The sequence below is a fragment of the Manis javanica genome, chromosome X (assembly GCF_040802235.1).
Source record: "Manis javanica isolate MJ-LG chromosome X, MJ_LKY, whole genome shotgun sequence".
In the NCBI taxonomy this organism is placed as follows: Eukaryota; Metazoa; Chordata; class Mammalia; order Pholidota; family Manidae; genus Manis; species Manis javanica.
In genome coordinates, this window is record NC_133174.1 from 99,319,852 (window position 1) to 99,339,963 (window position 20,112).

The window sequence follows — 20,112 nt, forward strand, 5'->3', positions numbered from 1 at the left end:
TCTGTGGCTTTGGAGTAAGAGAGTAACATGATATCAGTAGCTTACAGATATTAATTAGCAGCAGTGTTCATAGTAGAATTGAGTGGGGGAAGTCTGCAGGTACGAGATGAGAAACTATTTAGGAAGTTGCTGTCATTCACTCACCCAGTCATCCATCCATCCATCCATTTATTCCAACAAATACATAGTTATTTGATAAGCTAAGCATGAGATAATGAGAGCTTAATAGCAAGAAGAGGAAGGGAAGAACATAAGAATCATTGAAAATGAAGAATAAGAGATAAATTCCAAGCTTTCAAACTTCAGATGACTATAAGTGTAGTACCGCTAAGAAATATAGAAGTTGTGGAAACAGAAACTGGGATGAAGAGCTGTTTTGGTTATACAGAAGAGGGTGATTTATTAGCACAGTCCCTTCACAATCTGTAAGCAGGATTGTCACTGATTTTAACTACTGAAACTCAAGTGGAAAAGAAAGTTATATAAATGCAAGGGACTTAAGGTATGAAATGGATATTAGACTACATACAACTAGGGTCTCTCCTCAATCTGAGATCCTGTGAATCAAGGAAACGTTCTTCCCTGATGATATTACCAAACAACTTCAAGGACACCTTGTCTACACTCGCACTCAATCCTCAGATGGCACTTGTAATAAATGGTCATCTAGCTTCTGCTTGAAATTTTCCAGGGATTGTGAGCTCATAACCACCCACAATAGCTTTGTCACATTTTCAGACTACACTGTTAGAAGTTTTTCACTAAGTAGAGCTGAAGTCTATACTGTTTTATGTAAGTGTACCACAGTACAAGTAGATGATTCTTTTTCCACATGAAAACCCTTCAGAAGATTGAAAATAGTGATTATAACCAGCTAAGTCTCTTCATGCACCTGGGTCATATCTATACTCTGCAAGGGGACAGTTTTCCAAGTTCAAAGCCATCTGATTCCTGGACTCACCTGGACGCCCAGGGAGGCCTTGTTGCCCTGGTAATCCATTGATGCCTTGATCTCCAGGAAGCCCACGAGGTCCAGGAGATCCTGGTAGCCCAATTCCTGGGGGGCCAGTTGGACCACTATGGCCTTTTTCACCAGGAGGTCCTGGAAACCCCTTTTCACCTGGGAAGCCCGGTCCACCATCACCCTAGAGAACACATAAGAAAGAATGAAAGCCCACCTTAGAGTCTTATCTGGAGAGTCCTCTGACCATAGGAAAGAGGTAACCAGTGTGACCAGTGCTTTACTTTGTGTTCAAATTCTCTGTCACTCTAGTTTATCAATCAAGTCCTCGGAGTTTATATAGTGGGAATGAAGCTTGTGAACCTTGGGTGATCTGATAATGCAAAAGGTTCTAAATTGACAGGGTGGGTGTCAGGCAGGAAATAGGAGTGGGATAAGACTTGGGGTCACAGAAAGCAGCTGGATTACTTGCAAGGGGAAGGTACTGAGAAGCTGAAGCATTTTAAATGATGTGGTCAATTGTTACCAGCATTTATCAAATGAGACAATGACCCATTCTGAGAAAGAGTCCTATTTTACAGAAAGGAAACATACAGAACAAACAGTGTCAGTGGCAGAGGAAGGAATTGATGCTCTGGACTCTGGTCTGCCCTATCTCATGGTCTAGTGGCCATCAGAAGCCCCTCTAAGTCAGATGTGAGGATTTATGGAGCTAATCACCCAGGAATGATCAACTTACCGGAAGGCCTGGCAGACCTGGGAAACCTGGTATTCCAGCCTTGCCCGGAGCTCCTATTGGACCAGGGAGTCCCTGGGAGCCAAGATCACCCTGCTCCCCTGGCATCCCTGATTCTGTAGTGATGGTTGGGTCCCCTTTCTCTCCTTTGGGGCCTGCGGGACCTTGAGGTCCAAATAAACCCTGACAAAGAGATAAAAGGGAATGATCAGGAGATGCAGACATCATAGAATTCTGGCACCTAGCATAGGTTTCACCTAAAATAGGTCCTTGGGTACATTGTGGCACTGTTCTGGGCACTTGATTATCTTGTCCTCTTGGATTATAATTGCCCGTTTATTTCCTTATCCTTCCTAAAATTTGAAATCTTTGAAGATGGTAACCTTGCCTTAATTCCAATTTTATCCTCAGGGCCCCAGTACAGTGCTTGGCAAATGTAGATAATCTTGGGCAAGGGAAGGAGGGAGGAAACATAGGTAGGTTAAAGAAGAAAGGGACTTTAGAGATCCAGTTAGATTTCTCCATATTACACATCAAAAACTGGAAGCTTTGTTTTATTCCTATCCTTCTTTTATGTGTTTTAGGAAAGTGATTGGTGAGGAATGAGAGGCATTGAAATCTCCCATTGCTCCCTCAGGGCCAAAGTTTTGCAAGACTTACTGGAGCCCCTGAAGGGCCCTGTGTACCCCCAGAGCCTGGATCTCCTCTGGTTCCTTTAATGCCTGGAAGGCCCACGAGACCTGGTGGCCCAGGCAGCCCCAGCTCCCCGGGTGGTCCAGTGTTGGGGGCACCACCATCACAAGCACAAAACCCTGAGTCCCCTGGGGGGAAAAAAGATAACATTAGACAAAGTGGACCATGTTTCCAAGAAGAAAGAAGACCTGACAGTGGTAATTTGTGACTTGAACAACTCCAAGGAAGGAATCAGAAGGCTGCAGAGAACTGGCTCAAACGCACCAGGTTTAGTCTCCATCGAAGTCCATTTGTGTGGGTGATTTGGATTTCATTAGTCTGGGGTGGAGCCCAGCCATCAGAGTCTAACGTGCAGCCAGAGTTGAGAACCACTGACCTATGCTAACCAACTGAGAGTCTGGAATCCAAGCCGCCCAGCAGTTCTCTTCACCAAAGTTTCTTTTCCCCTGTCTTTTGCACACAGAGACAAATGCCAAATAAACTGATGATAGGGATTTCGGCAAAGCACCTTTGAAGAGGTATCAAGGAGTCACTAGCACCATAGCCCAGCCACCTATACCTTCCATGCTTATGACCTGGAAAATGAGAATTGAGGTCAACATAGGTGACTTTGAGTTCCCTTAAGATTCTGAAGGGCCTCCTCTTATTTTAGAGAATTGATAATCCCTGAAACTCTGAGGAAAAAAGCCTGTTCTCCAAACTAGCACTTCTCAGATGTGATCCGTGGACCTCCTGCATGAGTCAGCTACCATGGTTGTTTATAAGACAGCTCACTGGGCTTCATCCCAGCTTAATCAGTCAGACTCTCAGGCAGCCAGACCTGAGAATCTAATTTTTAGTTGTCTCCCCTAGGTGATTCTCATGTACAATGAAACTTGAGAATCACTATCACTATTCCAGACTTAGAGAAAACCTTGTGGTCCCATGGGAATATAGAAGGGGAAGCATTAGAGCATGTTCCGTTTTTAGGAGAGAGAATGGTATCAAGAAGTACACTAGCTGTGTAGCGAGTCAGGAGGGAAGGGCCAAGCTTAACATTCTAAGGCAAGACTGGCAATTTAATGTCCTTTCCCCCCAAATAGTCTTCCTTGGATCTGAACAGTAGAGATGAGGCTTTCAAAACCTTCTGAACTAGCTCTTATACTCAAGTAGTGACATTTTATGAACAGGGCAATGAGATAAGTTAGGACCTCTCTGTTAAAGGTTGAGGAGAGCTGTTAATTCCTTGAGAGAAGAAGGGAGATCTCAGGCCATCCCCATACCTTTCTTCAGCCAGTAGATTCACCTCTTCCTCCACCCTGGCCTGGGCTGCCACTATAATGAATTGGTTTATCTGAGCTTTAACATCATCCCTTGAGTATGAAACGGAGGAATGACGCAAAGGCAGCAAGGAGATAGATATAACGGTGCAGCCGAGCTGGGGTAATCAATCTGTCCTTCAGCATCAGTGGGGGCTAGAGTTGTTTTCCTGAAGCCAGTTGGCTTTTTCAGAGTGCCAGATTTTGACCTGTTCAGAGCCCTTTCCCTCAGGCTGAAGGCAATGATAAGTGAGTGACTTAGAGCCTTGGCCTTGCAAACCGGGAGAGGTTGTGGCATGTTCGGTTAGCACCCTAGTCTGTGGGCAGTAGCTTCTTCGGGTGGAGGGAGCAGGAAGAGAAGCCTGTGAGCCACTTTGTCCTGTGTGACCTCCATTGTTAGCCTTAGTCTTAGAGCCCCAAATAGAACACTTCCAACAATTTTATAATCAAATTTTGAAAAACTATTTGAATCCCAAATAGCTTCTGTTCAGGTTCTCAAGGCTGCTGGTTTGCTCAGTGCTCGGAAAGCCTTCTTCAAAGGTTTGGGGAACAAAGAAACCCAATGGGACAAAATGACCTTTTATTCCTTTGAGGCCGGGGTGTCCTTTTGGACCTCGTTCTCCTCGGAGACCAGGGAACCCTGGCTCTGTGTTCTGTAGGGTTCCAGTGTCAAATGCTGGACCTTCAGGAAAAAGAGACATAAAAGATTGGCACTTTATGTGAGCCTGGGCCCATTTGACTCAGCATAGCCACAGCAGCTCAGCCACCAAGGCCTGTGTCCTTAGGTCTCAAAAACCAGAGTAGAGATAAAAAAAAAAATCCAAGACAGGGACCCAGGGTCTATAGCAAGTCCATCCTCCATTGGCTTAATTCACTCTAATACTACTTACAGAATGTCTGCTATGTTCCAGGCACTGGGGTAGCCACTGGGAATAAAGGAATGACCAGGGCAGCTTCAGTAACTAACAGTCCCAATTCTGTCTCAGAAAGTCCTCTTAGGTCAAAAAAGGAAATGGACATAAGCTGCAATCAACGGTCATGGGATTTAGGTTGCAAAGAAACATGCTGGGCATAATTCCAGTCTTTCTTAGAATCTAGAATCCTGTACTCAGGTAGATGATCTTAGGAGAAGAAGCCCTGTGGAGGCTTTTAGTAGCTGTCTTGAGGAGCCCGGCTTGGCTTCCCGTGTCTCAAGCTCTTAGCCCACAGCATTAGAGCCCTGAGGACCAGGGAAAGCTTGAAAGAGCCAGTGCTACTTCTTCCGGAGCTATAAGGCCAGAGGCCTAGGGGCTGAGAACAGTGAAGGATGGAATGAAATGAATACAAGAGTTGGAAGGCATTTGGTAGTGTTTGGTCATTGAGATGGCCCCAGCTTGCTTGTCCCTTGATGGACACTCTGACTGCTGTAGTCGCTAACCTGTACAAGCAGGGCTCTGACTCAGAGAGGACAGGGCTTTCATCACTGTCCCTTTGCACTTATCATGTATCCTGGCTTAGCTTCTCCACCTGTGAAATGCTCCCTTCCTCAGAAATCATGACTGTTCTGCAGTCATGCAACCTCAAGACCAAAGAGAGAAACGAACAACTTACCAGGCAGGCCTGGTAGGCCTGGTAGGCCTTGAAAACCATCTCTTCCCGGGAGACCAGTTGCCCCAACTGTGGAGTGGCCTGGGTTTCCTTGGTACCCCTTCATACCTGGAACTCCCTGGGGCCCTAGGGCACCTCGGACACCTGGAAGGATAAGCCCACAGAAAAATGCTAATCATATCACTCTGCGCTTCAGGGTTATTCCAGTCAGTGGCATACATTGGAAACTAACTTCAAGCGAACATTTGGGAAAGCATTTCCCCTTCTCTTGCCTCAGAGTTAGAAGGGTCCTTAGGAACCATCCAGCCTAATGCCTTGGGAAATGAAGCCCCAAAACATGAGGAAACGTGGTCAGGGGCACAGAGCTTCTTAGTGGCAAACCTGAGAGGGATACCTGGATCTCCATGCACCCACTTCTCGATTGTTTTCCACCTTCATGCTGGGATCAGCTGTACCTCCTCTAAGTGGTTGCTTTAAAAGCACAGATATCCTTACAGAGGCCCATCTCCAAGGAATTTAGAAACTGGTGTCTTTTAAAAGTAGTGTTTGAGGTTTGCTATTTGGGATATTACGGCCTTGCAGACTCCAGCATGCCTCTTCTCTGTCTACTGCTCCAGAATGGCATACGGGTATGCCCCTTCAGTGACTCTTTCAAGGGTGTCATCCATAGAATTCTGGGGCCATTTAGTGCCTGAGTTAAACACAGAGGGAGGATGTGGGTATGAACTTTCCCCTGGGCTCTTGCCCACCCCTTCTGGCAAGCATCAGTGTGAGGGCACATTCCCAGAAGAGCAACAAGGCTCCCTCTGGGTGCTGTGAACCTCACTGACAGCCTGGGACCTCCTGTCTAGCTATGGCACATTACTGAGGCCAAAGGAAAGCTGCTCACCCAGGCACTAACCTCATATACAGTAGCCTTGGGCAGGCAGTGGGCCACTGACTGACTATAGCCTACCTTTCTTCTACTGACTAGATATGTACCCAGACCAGAAGTATGGAAGAGACTGCTAGGCACCAGAGTGGGTAGAGGACCGATCTGTGCAAGGGGTGGGTTAGCTTCTTTCACCTGGTAAAGCTGGTAAGCCAGAGCTGCCAGGAGGGCCAGGCAGGCCCTGGATGCCTTCATCTCCTTTAAGGCCTGGGAGGCCTGGCATACCGGGGTCTCCAGGATAACCTGGCATTGCAACAAAAAAAAAAAGCAGTAAGCAAACCCAGAGGAAGCCCACACATGCCACAAAATGCCTAAGAAGAGTTGCAAGAAGATGTCCTCAGGTTAGAAGTGCCTTTCTTGCCCTTCGTAGTTCTCCCAGATGCTAATGGCCTCCCGTGATAATGGGCCTACTTCAGGTAAGGCTCCACTAATGTTCAGAACTGGTCTGGCCAGAACTTGTTTTCCATGATAAGAACTGGTAAGTACTGGGAAGGTTCTTCTACTACTACTAATTTGCCATATGCCTCAAATGTCTACCATTTAGGTTAAGGTACTGAAGTGTACTATTTAGGTTATATACATAGTTTTCCTGGGAGTAAAACACAGGAAGCTGCTGTCAATCACTAACACCTCAGATTCAGTTGAGTTTAGCAGACAGGGCATGGCCTGAGGGGCTAAGAGGAGAGGGATAAGTTAGTGAACTCAGGTGGAAGAGACACTATAGTAGAAGCCTTTGGTCAGGCAAGTAGTAGCTGGAGACACCAGGCATCTGGATCTTTGGAGAAGGCAAAGAGAAGAGTTGGGCACATGTGGGAACTAGAACAAGCAGAGGTAAAGACAAACTTTCAAAGCATCATTCTGTGGAGGGCTGTCAACTACTTGTCCACTAGCCAGATACTTTTCCACTGCCTGTGAAATTGCCAAGCTCAAGCATATGTGGGGTCAAGTAGTTAAGACCCTGAGTGTTCCATGGCATTGGTCTGAGTCATCCTAGCTGGGGAGGATATCAGTCCTTCCTAAAGCATCACTAAGAGAATCATTCTTAGCAAATCCAGGCCCAGGGTGACCCAAATCCTAGTCTTGGTGGACTTGACACAAAAACGGAGTGTGGGGCTTGGCCTCTTTGCCCAAGATATTGGAGTTAGCGTAATTTCCCCATTTCAGGACCCCCGCACAGCCCTTGGGAACGTCCAGTTTAGTAGCAGTTCAGTGGCTGACAAAGTATCCTTTTAACAATTACAAGGAATATAGAATTTAACTGTCCGTCTTTTCTTCTCCACTCAAATCAATGAGAAGTTGCACCTGAGATCACAGCACCATCTGTATCAATGAGAACATCTGGGCCTGGCAGGCCAACGCCACCCTTTTCACCCTGCAAAGATTAAATACATTAAACAAATATTTCCGCGACTGCGCCACCCAAGATCTATGTGCCCTTCGAAGCCATTTTCCAGGAAATGAAAGTTTTCTACTTCTGTAACCCTATTTCCAACTAGTCTATAGGTTAATTTCAAAGTCCAGTAACTTTAAGATGAAGGTGACAAGGCAGTCAGAGTCCTGACACTCAGTTGCCAACCTGTCAAAGACAAGGGATACCAGTTTTATTTTGCAACCTCAACTCCTGGACAGTCTGCTTCTAGGCCTAGGAAACATCACAGGAATAGACAACATGGCTGCATTCCAGATGTGCTAAGGGGAGAAGAGTTTCACTTTTTTTCCACCCTCAGCATGCCTAGGATTCTGCTGCTGTCACTGCCCTTGTTAGTGGGTGATGGCAGGCAGAGGCAGTCAAAGGAGTCCTCATTCTCCCAAGAGAGGGACTCAGGCACCAGAATCAGATACAGTGGCCTATCCTGGGTGGGGGGATGGGAGCTCTTTGCCCCAGGTGCAGGTAATAAGGGGATGCATTGTCTGTAGAGAATTTAAAAACAATAATACAACCGAAAAGTTGGCAATTCTAAACAATGTCAAAAATAAAATATTCCTTCCTGTAGGGATGGATTTGCTCCCACAGGCCACTCCCCAACCTTTTAGTCTACCATGAATCAAGTAGCAGTTAATGAATGCTCATCAGCTTTGTGTTGTTGAAACTGATTGCATGTATTCCATGTGAAAAGAGTAACATCTAAAATGTCAAAATATTAAAAAATACTTCATCTGCTATGTAGGTATTTGCTCTGGTCTGAATGTTTGTGTCATCCCCACTCCTTCAAATTCCTGTTGAAAACCTAATGCCCAAGGGGATGGTATCAAGAGGTGGGGCCTTTGGGAGGGGATCAGGTCATGAGGGCAGGGCTCCCATGACTGGGATTAGCACCCTTATCAAAGAGGCCCCAGAAAGCTAATTTGCCCTTTTCACCACGTGAGTACACAGCTAGAATCAGCGACTCTCCAAGCCAGAAGAGGGCCTTCACCAGAACCCAACCATACCGGCACCCTGATCTCAGACATCCAGCCTCCAGAACTGTGAAAAATAAAGTTCTGTTGTTTATAAGCCACCCCATCTGTGATATTTTGTTATAGCAGCCCAAACAGACTAAACAGCCTTTATGTTATTTCCTCATCCTTCCACCTCCCCAATCCTGGATTTTTACTTCCCAACATTACCTTAATTCCTGGGAATCCTTTAAGCCCTGGAAAACCTGAGGACCCTTTTTTGCCCTGTAACAGAAACACAGTAGTTACAACTAAGTTGAATGTCTAAGGGCATAAGAGGGGCTGGTCTTTGGATTAGGCCAGGGCAAATGACATGGAGATCTTGTCTGGCATTCCGGGGTATGTATGGATTCTACCTGACTCTGGAACCTATTAAGTGTTCTACAAGGCAATACAGCACTAGGTAGCCAGCTTGCATATTAGAAGGCACGAGGGCCACAAAGCTAGAGATGCACACACACAGGCTGGCCTTGCTAGGGCCTGATAACACGTTAAAGAAGTGTGACTGCATCACTGCCTGTCACGACACCAACTGGGTACTCCTCTTCTTGGGGGAAAATAAAAGGAGAGAGTATCTGAGATACCAATCAAAGGGAAGTGGACAATTTGTATTACATGCAGTGTCTCCCTTTGGATTGATGGCCATGTTAAGTAAAGCAAATGGGCCTTTTGATTAGGATTTTAAACAACAAGGCTTTAAAGATATTAATCAAAGTACCTGACTCCCTGGAGGGCCTTGGGCTCCTTCTAAACCCGTGGGACCCTGTAAAGAGAATAGAAGCACCTTAGAAAGATTAATAGCTCACACTAGGAAAAGCTGCTAGACTTACATAACAAAGCTGTCCAACTGAGTTCAGGATTTAGCGGCTCCTAAAATCAGGTAAGAGAATGTTCCTAGACCTGGCTTAATGACTTCTTTCTAAGCACTAATCCATCAGGTTGAATAGTGACACAGAGCATTTTTAAAGAGCTAAATAAATGGAAACATTTTAAGTATTAGGTGGAATTTGGTAGAATGGCTGGGTGGTATTGTACTCAGTCTGCATTAGTTTCAAGTCATGAGATTTTTAAATAGATTGTGGGAGGGCCTCTTGTTTCTCATCCCAAAGCCTTCTTTGTTGGTGATTATGTGTTTTCAAGACAAGGGAATAGGGAAAAGTAGTGAAAGAAATGGCGGGGTAATGGATGAAGATTGCTGATTACTCAAAAGACTCTTAACAACCTTCATGACAGATGTAAAAACAATTCTTTACAATGTTACTTCTTTAAGGCTAAGGTTGGCCAATTGCTTACAGCCTAAAACCTAAGTGCCTGAAGCTAGGAATCAGAGAAGCTAACAGTTAAATCTCCTGAAGGGAGATTATTAATGAAAACTATTGACTCCAAACATCTATGTTCTAAAATTTCCCAGCCTTGTTTCTGTCCTATAAAGTTGCTCTTGGCTCTCTTTCTTCCATTCCTGCAGCCCCCTCTAACCCTTCCACATTCTCTCAGGATATAATGGAATGAAAGTAAGACAAAGTATTTAGCCCAGAAGATAATTATACATGAGCACAAGAAGAGTAAATAGGTTAAGGAGTCCGTGTAAAGGGTACACCATTCCTTATTCCAGGGAACCACTAAGTCAAGGTAATAGAGCAAAGTGAAGAGGAGGAGGTCTTAGAGAACCTGCTAGAGGGTTGAGGAAGAGAAATAAGAGAAGTTTAGGTGGCCATAAAGTTACATGACAAAGATGCAAACAGGAAAGAAAATGGACCAAGTTAGCAACATTCCAGGCTCATACCCTAGGTCCTGGCAAACCAGGGATTCCTTTTTCTCCCTTTTCTCCAGCAGTTCCAAATCCCTAAAGGAAAAAAGAAACCACAAGTTATAACATTCAATTACTCATTGGTCTCTTGGCTCCATCCAAACCAAGGAGGTAATTTCAAACTAGCTCCACGGTCCCTGTTGGGAAGGCTCACCATGCTGAGTCTCTTGTCAGTGCCTGGGAAGCAGGCAGGGCCTGAATATAACTTGGGCCATTCATTCAAGGTTCCCTTTTGGTTCTGGAAGTAATGTCTTCTCCCCGAAACACTGTTACATATATTTATAGCAACATGGGCTAATAGTATAGAAATGATTAAATATCTAACCTTGTTGATCTTACAATGGAGAAACTAACACTCAGAAGGGCTAAGCATCTTGTATAGGCTGCAGAATCAATGAGACAGACAGGTCTTCAGACTTCCATTTCTGGGCCTTTTCCTTGAGAACAGGCTACCTTCCATAATCTAGGAGCTTGGTATTTTGATCCACAAATGGAGCACTGCATTCATTCTTGGGGATCAATACTAGAGCGAAGAGCTTTTGCCCTTTGGAGACACGATGACTGCAACATTCTCTTTAGCAGGAATGAATATTTCTATCAAGGCATGGCCTACAACCCAGCAGACCCTAGGAGTACTCCAAACAAGACTATAAGATGGTCAACTCCTCTTGCTCTGCTGGTGTGGGAAAGTGGAAGTGAGGGCTTGTGGTCATAGACATTGGGGGATTCTCTAGGGGCAGGCAGAAATCCAAAAAGGAGAGTGAGTGAGAAAGACTTTCCACGCCTCTGGGTTCAAGGCAAGCATATTCTAGGCCTAGAGATACAGAAGAGTTCTTTACCAAAGTGGATGAAGCTTTTCACGGCAAACTTAACTGAGGCCATTTTGTTATTTGTTTAAAGTGGGACTTTCTGGAGAATAAATTTGGGCAAACCACATTTAGGCCTATTGTGAGAGTATAAAGAGGTAGTGAAGCTTTCTCGAATGTAAGCTTAAGAAAGACAGTCAGTGTGGTGGCACATCTCCTGTTCTGTTGATGTGACCTCGCTCAGCTGGTTGTGAAGGCACTGTTATCCCATTTGTAGTTTTTTCTTCTTATACACTTAGGGCTTTCCCACAGGTAGTGGCTGAATACTCCTTAGCTTTCCAGGAAATCATAGTTCTGCATTCTCGAATTGGAAACCAAGGCATGCTGCCACCTGGTGGAATGTGTCTATTGGACCCCTGAAGTCAAACACTTCAGGCAGCCTTTCCTGGCAGTCCACAGAGCTTCGGCAGCCCGCACTGACACACATTTGTAAAGAGCTAAGATGGGTTGTGTATGAAAGTTTATAAGCAGAAGGTCTATATCACACTCACTTCTGTCCCCTTCAAGGCATGTTACCACAGGCTGAACACATACAAAGTGGTTGAATATGTACTTGTTGAATGGAATAATGACCCAGAGAACAAAACCATTGCAAAAGGTGATGGAAAAAGTTTCCTGCAACTGTCTCCTGCCCCCTACCTATCTTGTCCAGAGTCATAAAGACAAAGTGAACTTGTCCTTTTTCTTCGGAAAGCAGAAAGAATAGCTGGACTCTTACTTTCTCTGAGAGAGGGCCTGAGAGTTTATGCTACAATATGAACAAAAATAAATAAATACACAAGAACTTTAAAAAGGAAAAAAATTACAGAAAGTAATTTCTCTGTGTGGGTTAAAGCCAATAAAACATAAATGACTTGGCAAGATTTGGGGCTGTAGGCTCAGCATGACTTCCAGTGCAGGGGGGCACTACACAGGGCCCGCAGAACTGGCTGTTCTAGCAAAGTGTCCTGGGATCTGCCTCTGTCACAGTCAGTCCTCATCATGAGCTGTTCTTCACCCCTTCTCACCCATGCCAGGAAGGCCTCATTAGAGCACTAGCTTAGGTGTTTCCAGGTGTACTCCCTAGGGCCCTGGTCTCCTGGTATTTCTGGTTCAAGGATAGTAGTGGCTCTGTAAAACCTCAACTTCAGTCCCGTGGCCAGGAGTAAGCGGGGATGACGCGGTCCTTGGGGCGGGGTGAGGAGGGTGGTGAAGAGAAAGGCAAACTGCCAACACTAGGCTGGAACCCGGGGCTGTCAGGATCCACTGATGAGTGAAAGCCACTTTGGCCGTGGGTCCTCAGAGGCATGCTCACCTGACAGGCAGGCGTCTACGTGGTCACCTTCTCCTCGAGCTTCTCCCCCCAACCCACAGCAGGCTCCCGATGGCCCCAGTGAAGGCAGTGCAGATGGCCAGAGCCACCTCGGCCACAAGGGCACCTTCCTAGCTGGGGAAGGCAGGAGGGAGGCCAAAGCATGGAGGCGGGGTGATGCCATCAGGGAGGGGCCGGGAGGGATTTCTGGGGATATCTGGGAAGCTAAACTGCTGAAATCTGCTCTGCTTGGCACTGCAAGCATGACTGGAGATTTGAAACTTCACAGGTTAGGCAAGTCAGTCTCTTTCTAGACTTGGACTAAGTCACTCTGCCATTATTGCCCCTCAGGGCGCCAGGGCCTAGGGGCCTAGCATAAGTCTGTCACACTGGGGCTCCTCCTCCATAAGATCTACCACCAGGAAAGCCTGGTGCTGGGTTAAGGGAGAACTCCACCCGCCTAATAGCCCACTAGTTGACTCAGATCCACTCAGTAGGTACCTCAGGATTTGCCTGCTTCTTCTCTTGTCCCTCCCCTCATCTCTCCCTTTTTGCTGTACCCTGTTTGCTGGTCTCCTGGACAGAGGGCACACAGGTGTCTGATTCTCTCTGACGATCTCCATGGGAGGCCTGCCCCTGTGAGTGTGCTGCTGGGGACAAGAGAAGGAAACGTGTGACGCTGGGGCTGAGCCAGAAAATCAAGGATGTTTGCTCACTGCAGAGGGGAAAGGAGAGAGAAGACGAGGCATCAGCCTGTCAGGCTGGCCTCTTGTCAGCAGCTCCTGCAAAGATTTAGGCTCCTATGGAGAGGAAACAGTTAAAGGGAACCTTTTTGAGATTCCCTAGAGATTTCCATCCTCAGTGTGGCCTTGCTTCTCAGTGAGTGTGAATGATTGAAAGCTGATGTGAGGGCATGGTATTCAAGAAGTATGTTTCCTCTGAAAAGCCCAGAGTATCTCAAACACATTATCACTTTTTTTCTCACAGGATTTCTATCAGAAGGCCCAGAAGGCACCTTTGAATGTTCCCATTAGGCAGACAGAGAGAAAGGCATACGTCGGAGATACTGTAGGTTGGCTTCCAGATCACCACAAAAAAGCAAATATTGCAATAAAGTGAGTCAAATGAATTTTTTAGTTTCCCAACATATACAAAAGTTATGTTCACACAATACTGTAGTCCATGAGGTGTGCTATAGCATTATCTAAAAACCAATCTATATACCTTAATTAAAAATACTTTGTGGCAAAAAAAATGCTAATCATTATCTGAGCTTTTGGCCAGTAATAAGCGCTGATCACAGATCACCATAACAAATATAATAATAATAGAAAAGTTTGAAATATTGGAAGATTACCAAAATGTGACACAGAGACAATGAAGTGAGCAGATGCTATTGGGAAAATGGTGATGATAGGCTTGCTCAGTGCAGGGTTGCCACAAACCCTCAATTTGGAAAAATAAGCAGCATCCACGAAGTGCAAAAAAGTGAATTGCAATAAAATGAGATATGCCTGTATTAGGAGTGAAGGAGCTACATTGTTTGGCCAGGATTACATGTTGAATCCATGCCCAAGTGGGCTGAGAACTCTGTTTTCTTGATTCCCACCCTCTGAAAACACACTGTGCTATATTAAGTACTTCACTGTGTTATATTAAGTATTTTCCTGTTTCTGTGTCTTTACAATCAACTGGGGTTTCTATTTTTTTCAGCCCACATACTGTGAAACACTGGAGATGCTGAGCTTGAAATGGAATTACAATTTATGACTGATCACTGCTGTCACCCAGTCCCTCTTCTTTTACAGGACAAAAGGGAGCAGGGCGGAAGTGCAGCAGGGAAAAGCCTGTGAGGCTGAACTGGGAATGGAATGGAGGAAGGGAGGGAGTATGAGCCAGTGAACTCAGTAACACCAGAGATCATAAAATCTACTACCAGCAGGACAAGAGCAAACGGGACTCTAGGGGGCAGTATGGTATGGGGGAAAAGCCCTGAATTGGCTAGAATTCAGAAAAGCTGAATTTCAGTCTCAGCTCTGCTAATAAGTTGCTGTGTGACCCTGGACAAACCTCTTCATCTCTTCAGGCCATGGTTTCCTCATCAGTAGAGGGAGATAAACCCAGCCCACCCTGCTTACCTCCAGGGATGATGTGAAGTGACTAGAATCTATGTGAATTGCTCACAAGAAGGCACGAACCTTACTCCCCAGCCCACTTGCAAAGTATTTTATATCTGTGCTGTCCAATAGAAATGTGATGTGAGCTCCTACACTATTTTAAATTTGTAGTAGCCACATTGAAAAAGTAAAATAAATAAGTGAGATTAATTTTAATGATATTTTATTTAATCAAATATACATATTATCATTTCAACAAAAGTTGTTAGTGAGGTATTTTAGATTATTTTCCTCACACCTAGTGTTTGAAATCTGGTGTATATTTTACACTTACAGGACATCTCATTTCAGACTAGCCACATTTCAAGAACTCAGTAGCCCTGTGTGGCTTGTGGTTATCATATTGTACAGCACAGCTTTATACTTTGTAAATAAACTTCCTGTACATTGTGAGTTGGGCCTCAGAACAGTAGATATAACCATTGTCATTACAGAGATACAGAGAAGTCAAAACAGTAGATATGACCATTTCCATATTGTGACCATTGTGACTATTGCTACAGATACACAGAGAGGTTCAGAGAGTTGAAAAGGCCCCAGAGCTAGAGCTGGGTCTGAAGTCTGGAAATCCTACCTCCAACATCAAGGTTCTCTCCCTTTCTGATTCATTAGATACTAAGCTGATTAAAATCAAGGACACTGAGGCAATTGTCTGTGCCCTGTGTTTCTATGGAGTAATAGTATCAGCATGGAAGCAACCTGTGCGATGGCTCTAGTGCTTCTGTTTTCTGGCTACCCAGAGAGACCCAAAGTGTTTCAAAGAACTGTGGGGAAGCATTGGAGTCACCTGTCTTCACTTTGCCATCAAGTAGGGGCAGGCCTAATCATCATAGATTCATCCATTACCCCGCCCCCCGCCCCCTGCACCCAATCCATGAAAATCTTATCAGCTTCTCCTTCTAAACACACAGTGCAATTTAAGAGACATATCAACCAAAAGTAATATGTGAATCTCATCTGGATTCTCAACCATAAAGGCAATTATAAATAATAATTGAGACAATCATAAATCTGAATTCTGACTTGTTAACTGATATTAAGTAATTAACTGATAATTATCGATGATATTGTCACTGTATTGTTTTATAAGTCCTTATCTCTTAGAAATACTGAGGTATTTATGATGAAATGATATGTTACTTGCTTCAGATTGGAAGTCGAGTTGCTTATTATTGAAGCTGGGTAATGAGTACACAGGGGGGTTATTTTGCTATTCACTCCACCTTGTATATGTTTGAAATGTTCCATAACAAAAAAGTTTAAACCTTTTACATTTTGAATCCATGCCCTGCTCTCCATTTCCATTGCTATCACCTTAGTCCAAGCTACTACCATCTTCACCTGCACCACAAGAGAGATCTTAAAAATACAAGTCAGAGCCTCCTAACTGCTTTCCATTACATTTACCATAAAAGCCACATTGACCTACAAAGGTCTTCATGATCTGGCTCCTGCCTCTTTTGCCTGGTTCTCAGCCTTGTTCACTCTGTTCCATTCACTCACCTTCTTGATCTTCTTCCAACACGCTGAGCTTTTTCCAACCTCAGGGTCTTGGCCTTTGTGGTTCCCTTGGCCAGAAACACTCTTTCCCATCTTCATGTGACTTTGCTCCCTCCTCATCCTTCCTCAGAGAGGCCCGTCTTGATCACTCTGTCCAAAGGAGCCCACCCCATTCCCCAGTCATGCTCCACCACTTCACCATTTTTTACCTTGTATGTATCACTAACCACTGTGTGAACTTGTTTTTCATTCGTTTACTTGTTTATTGTCTTTCTCCTCCCTCACTACCCCATTAGAATGTCCTCTCCTCAAGAACAGGGACTTTTACTCATTAGACTGTTATTTACTGTTGTAGCCTCAGAGTCCAGCAGAATGCCTGGCACATAGGGACACCCAAAAGATATTTGTTGAATGAAAGAATCTAAGATACAAGGGGACAGATAGGAAAATAAACATAGGATTACTAAGATTAGCTACCACTTACTGAAAATTGATAAGTGACAGGTGTATACTAAGCCCTTTTCATGCATATTACCTCATTTAATCCTCATGACCACCCTATTTTGTCCCATTTTTTTGTAAGTTAGGAAACTGAAGCTCAGAACAGTTAAGAGTCTTGTCCAAGTCACAGCTAGAAATTGTTGAAACCAGAAGTCAAGCCTGGTTCGGTTTTAACTCTAGAGCTTGACTTAATAATCTCTAAGATTAAGATACATAGTTTGATAAGGAACCATGCTAATGTCCCCATGGGTTTGAGAAACAAGAACATTTCTTTAAATGCCTGCCAATAATGAAGATGGTGGAACTCTACAATAATCACAGGAAAAAGTCTTCCTGTTAGCCTCCTATTCCTATAACTTTTATCCAATTAGATCCTTAAACACATGTTGACCAAATAGGGAAACTTACTGGGAAGCCTGGAGGGCCGCTTATTCCTGGAAAGCCTTGAAGCCCTGGTTCACCCTGGAAAACCAACCAAAGCTTAATTAATGAATGGCAACAGGAAGCAGTGAACACAAAGGAGATGGCTCCTGTGAGCTACTTGGGTTGGGCAGTGGGGAAACAATGGGATTACAGGATTGGGGCACCCCAACTAGTGACTGCACCAGGATGTCTTAGTTTAGGGACCCCTTTGTGTTGTGGGAATAGCCAAGACCCATTACAGGAAAAGAAAAGTATCTAAAAACAGAATCTCAAATTCTCAGGCTAATTAGGAGACAGAAGGATGATCATATGTTTTCTTTCTAGTGGAAGAAGATATTCAGTGCAAATTCCTAGAGCAAATTATAGGCTGCAAAGAAATCAGCAGTTTTGGGGAGAAAGTAACAATTATAATTTGGATAGGGATATATAAACACTCTAATCTATGTTTCCCTGATGTGCTTATTTACTTATATGTGCCAGGGAAGGGCTCCCTAAGGTTTGGGAATGGTAAGAGAGGCAGGCAATCTTTCATATGCTCCAAAACTTTTTCCAAAGCAATGATTACTTCCTGTAAATCAACCAGGAGAGGGCTTGGAGTCTTTGCTTCTACAAAGACAAAATTAAAGAAATGGGACTAAACACTTTCCCTGCCTGGATCCCTTGACTACAGACACAGAATCACAAAACTTAAGGGAACCCCAGGCAGGAAGGGAATGCAGGGTACTGAAAGATATCTGCACACCTTATCAATAGATAGCGAGTGAAATACAGCCATGTGTTACACTCTCACATCAAAATACAGATTACAAAATATCTTGGTTAAATAGGTCTATAGCTTCAGACTTGGTAGTTCAGATCAGGTGAATTAGGGCATCTATTGACACTTGGTGATGATGTATCCGATGTTCAGGGTCAAGTTTTTGAGGGCAAATAAATTCTTTACAAATGTAACTCAAAAGCAACCATTTTAACATAGGTGTTCTGTCACAGTGCTTGGGGAACAACAGAAGTATTAAGAGGGTTGGGAGTTAGGAGGGAAAAAAACAACTATTTAATGTTTTTTAAATTTACTCAGCATCTTGATAATTGAATCTGCAAAACTGAAACACAGAAAATAGCACTTAAATGAATACTCAGAAACCCAGGCACACTCATATCCACTCGCAAAAAAAAAGACTTTTTAGAAAGCTACTTATAAGGGACACAATAAAGAAGGTTTTACTCTCACTTCTGAACAAAAATCCATTACCCAGAACCCTCTTATCCTTCCAGTCTAAACTCTGGTGTTAAAAAGAAAAAGCTTATTAATTTTTCCTGTTCTTAAAAGATCACTACCTTGGATCCTTTTTTCCCTTTGGGAAATCCCATAAATTCCAGCTCCCCAGTAGATGGTGGGGGTCCTGCAGGGCCAGGAAGGCCAACATCCCCCTGTAAGATCAAAGGGAACATTAAGCAAAGCAGAAACTACACAGACCATTTCTCCAGAGGGTAGGTTTGTCCTCTGGCTGGAATTCACAAATAAACTGTCCATTACTTTGGCCTCTTCATCCTCACCCTTGCATCAATGAGGAAACAAAACTATCAGTGCCAAGGGGTGAAAAGAATTATAAACCTGATCAAATGCTTCAGTGCAGAGGGAGGAAGCAAGATGGATAAAAAGAAGGCACAGGCATGGTTGCCATGGACATGCACGAAAGGATATTTAGAAGTGACCAAAAAAGGAGTTTGAGCAAGGTGAATGGCCATCTCCTGGCAATGGTGCTCAGACTCTAATTGGTCTAGTCCTTGCCAAGAGCACCAGCAGAGGCAGTAAAGGCTGTGTTGGAACACCGGGAGCTGGATTTGCTCCTTGAAGGCAGTGCAGTCTATAAGAGGCAGCCATAGAGGTGGGGAGGACGAGCTCCCAGTCTCCCTTGAGACTCCCAAACCACTATACAGTTCAGAGGGAAATAGGAGAATGAGGGAAGGGACATAAAAGAGAATGATGAAAGAGAGGTTAAGGAGGAGAGAGAGATGGGATGGAAAGAGATAGTGAAGAGGAGAGGAGGAGGGAAGAAGAAGAGGAGGAGGAAGAGGAAGAAGGAGGAAGGGGACAGGAAAAGCAGAGAAAAGGAAAGAGAAGGTGATGCAATGTACAAAACACCAGGAAAATACACAGGTGGAAGGAAGAGGGAATGTATTTCAAGAGAGTATGTTTGTAAGACATATACACTTCTCAGGTAGGAAACAGGAAGATGACAATATTTTGAAGGAAAAAGGTCACAATAGCCTATGTGTGCCATGCAGTCCTCAAGGGAACCCACCCAAGGATACATGTGGGTTGGGAAATGCTAATTTCCCATGGCAAAGATCCAAATCCCCTTACACAAGCAGGCACATGTGTGCAGCCAGAGATGTTTCTTGAAGCATATAGAGAGCAGATAGTATTTTCCAAAATCTATTTACCTTGACTCCTTTCTCTCCTTGGAAACCTAACCCCATATTCCCCTGGGGTGCATGGGTGCAGGGAGAAAAAACAAAATCAATTACTAAACAAGCTCCAGGAACTTAAATTGGAATGCAGTCTTTTAACTAGGAAGTGTGTTTAACCAAACCAGAATATATCTGGGGAAACTAGAGTATGTAGTAAAAGGAGGCCAAATGCCCCCAAAACAAAGTATACTTACATCAGGACCAAGGAAGCCAGGGGGTCCTGGAGGACCCTACGATAAAAATGAAAAAGCGCTTGTTAGTGTCAGCCAAAAAGAACCTAGGCATGTTGAGACTCACTGGGGGGATAGGTCCCCCATTCCCTTGGTGTAGCATGGCTTCAGCATAGCCAATCCTAGGTCCATCTCCCATGGTTTGTTTTTTATCACCTTTGAAATCTCCGAGACTGACCTGATAACCACATTCACACTAATGT

The 20,112-nt window shown here is 44.3% G+C and overlaps 1 protein-coding gene across 3 annotated transcripts in view; it reads right to left on the reverse strand.

Annotated features, from left to right (window-relative positions):
• COL4A6 (collagen type IV alpha 6 chain) overlaps positions 1-20,112 on the reverse strand; it is a 257,980-nt gene that overhangs the window by 28,841 nt on the left and 209,027 nt on the right. For all 3 annotated transcript variants that reach the window (XM_036991397.2, XM_073227970.1, XM_036991394.2), the window contains exons 10-23: positions 19,874-19,909; positions 19,653-19,694; positions 18,543-18,635; positions 17,193-17,246; positions 10,426-10,485; positions 9,361-9,405; positions 8,814-8,867; positions 7,509-7,578; positions 6,342-6,449; positions 5,279-5,419; positions 4,266-4,370; positions 2,358-2,518; positions 1,701-1,880; positions 962-1,145 (exon numbers count right to left, since the gene is read on the reverse strand). In XM_036991397.2, the coding sequence (XP_036847292.1) occupies positions 962-1,145; positions 1,701-1,880; positions 2,358-2,518; positions 4,266-4,370; positions 5,279-5,419; positions 6,342-6,449; positions 7,509-7,578; positions 8,814-8,867; positions 9,361-9,405; positions 10,426-10,485; positions 17,193-17,246; positions 18,543-18,635; positions 19,653-19,694; positions 19,874-19,909 (1,333 nt within the window). The remainder of the gene's footprint in view (positions 1-961; positions 1,146-1,700; positions 1,881-2,357; positions 2,519-4,265; positions 4,371-5,278; positions 5,420-6,341; positions 6,450-7,508; positions 7,579-8,813; positions 8,868-9,360; positions 9,406-10,425; positions 10,486-17,192; positions 17,247-18,542; positions 18,636-19,652; positions 19,695-19,873; positions 19,910-20,112) is intronic.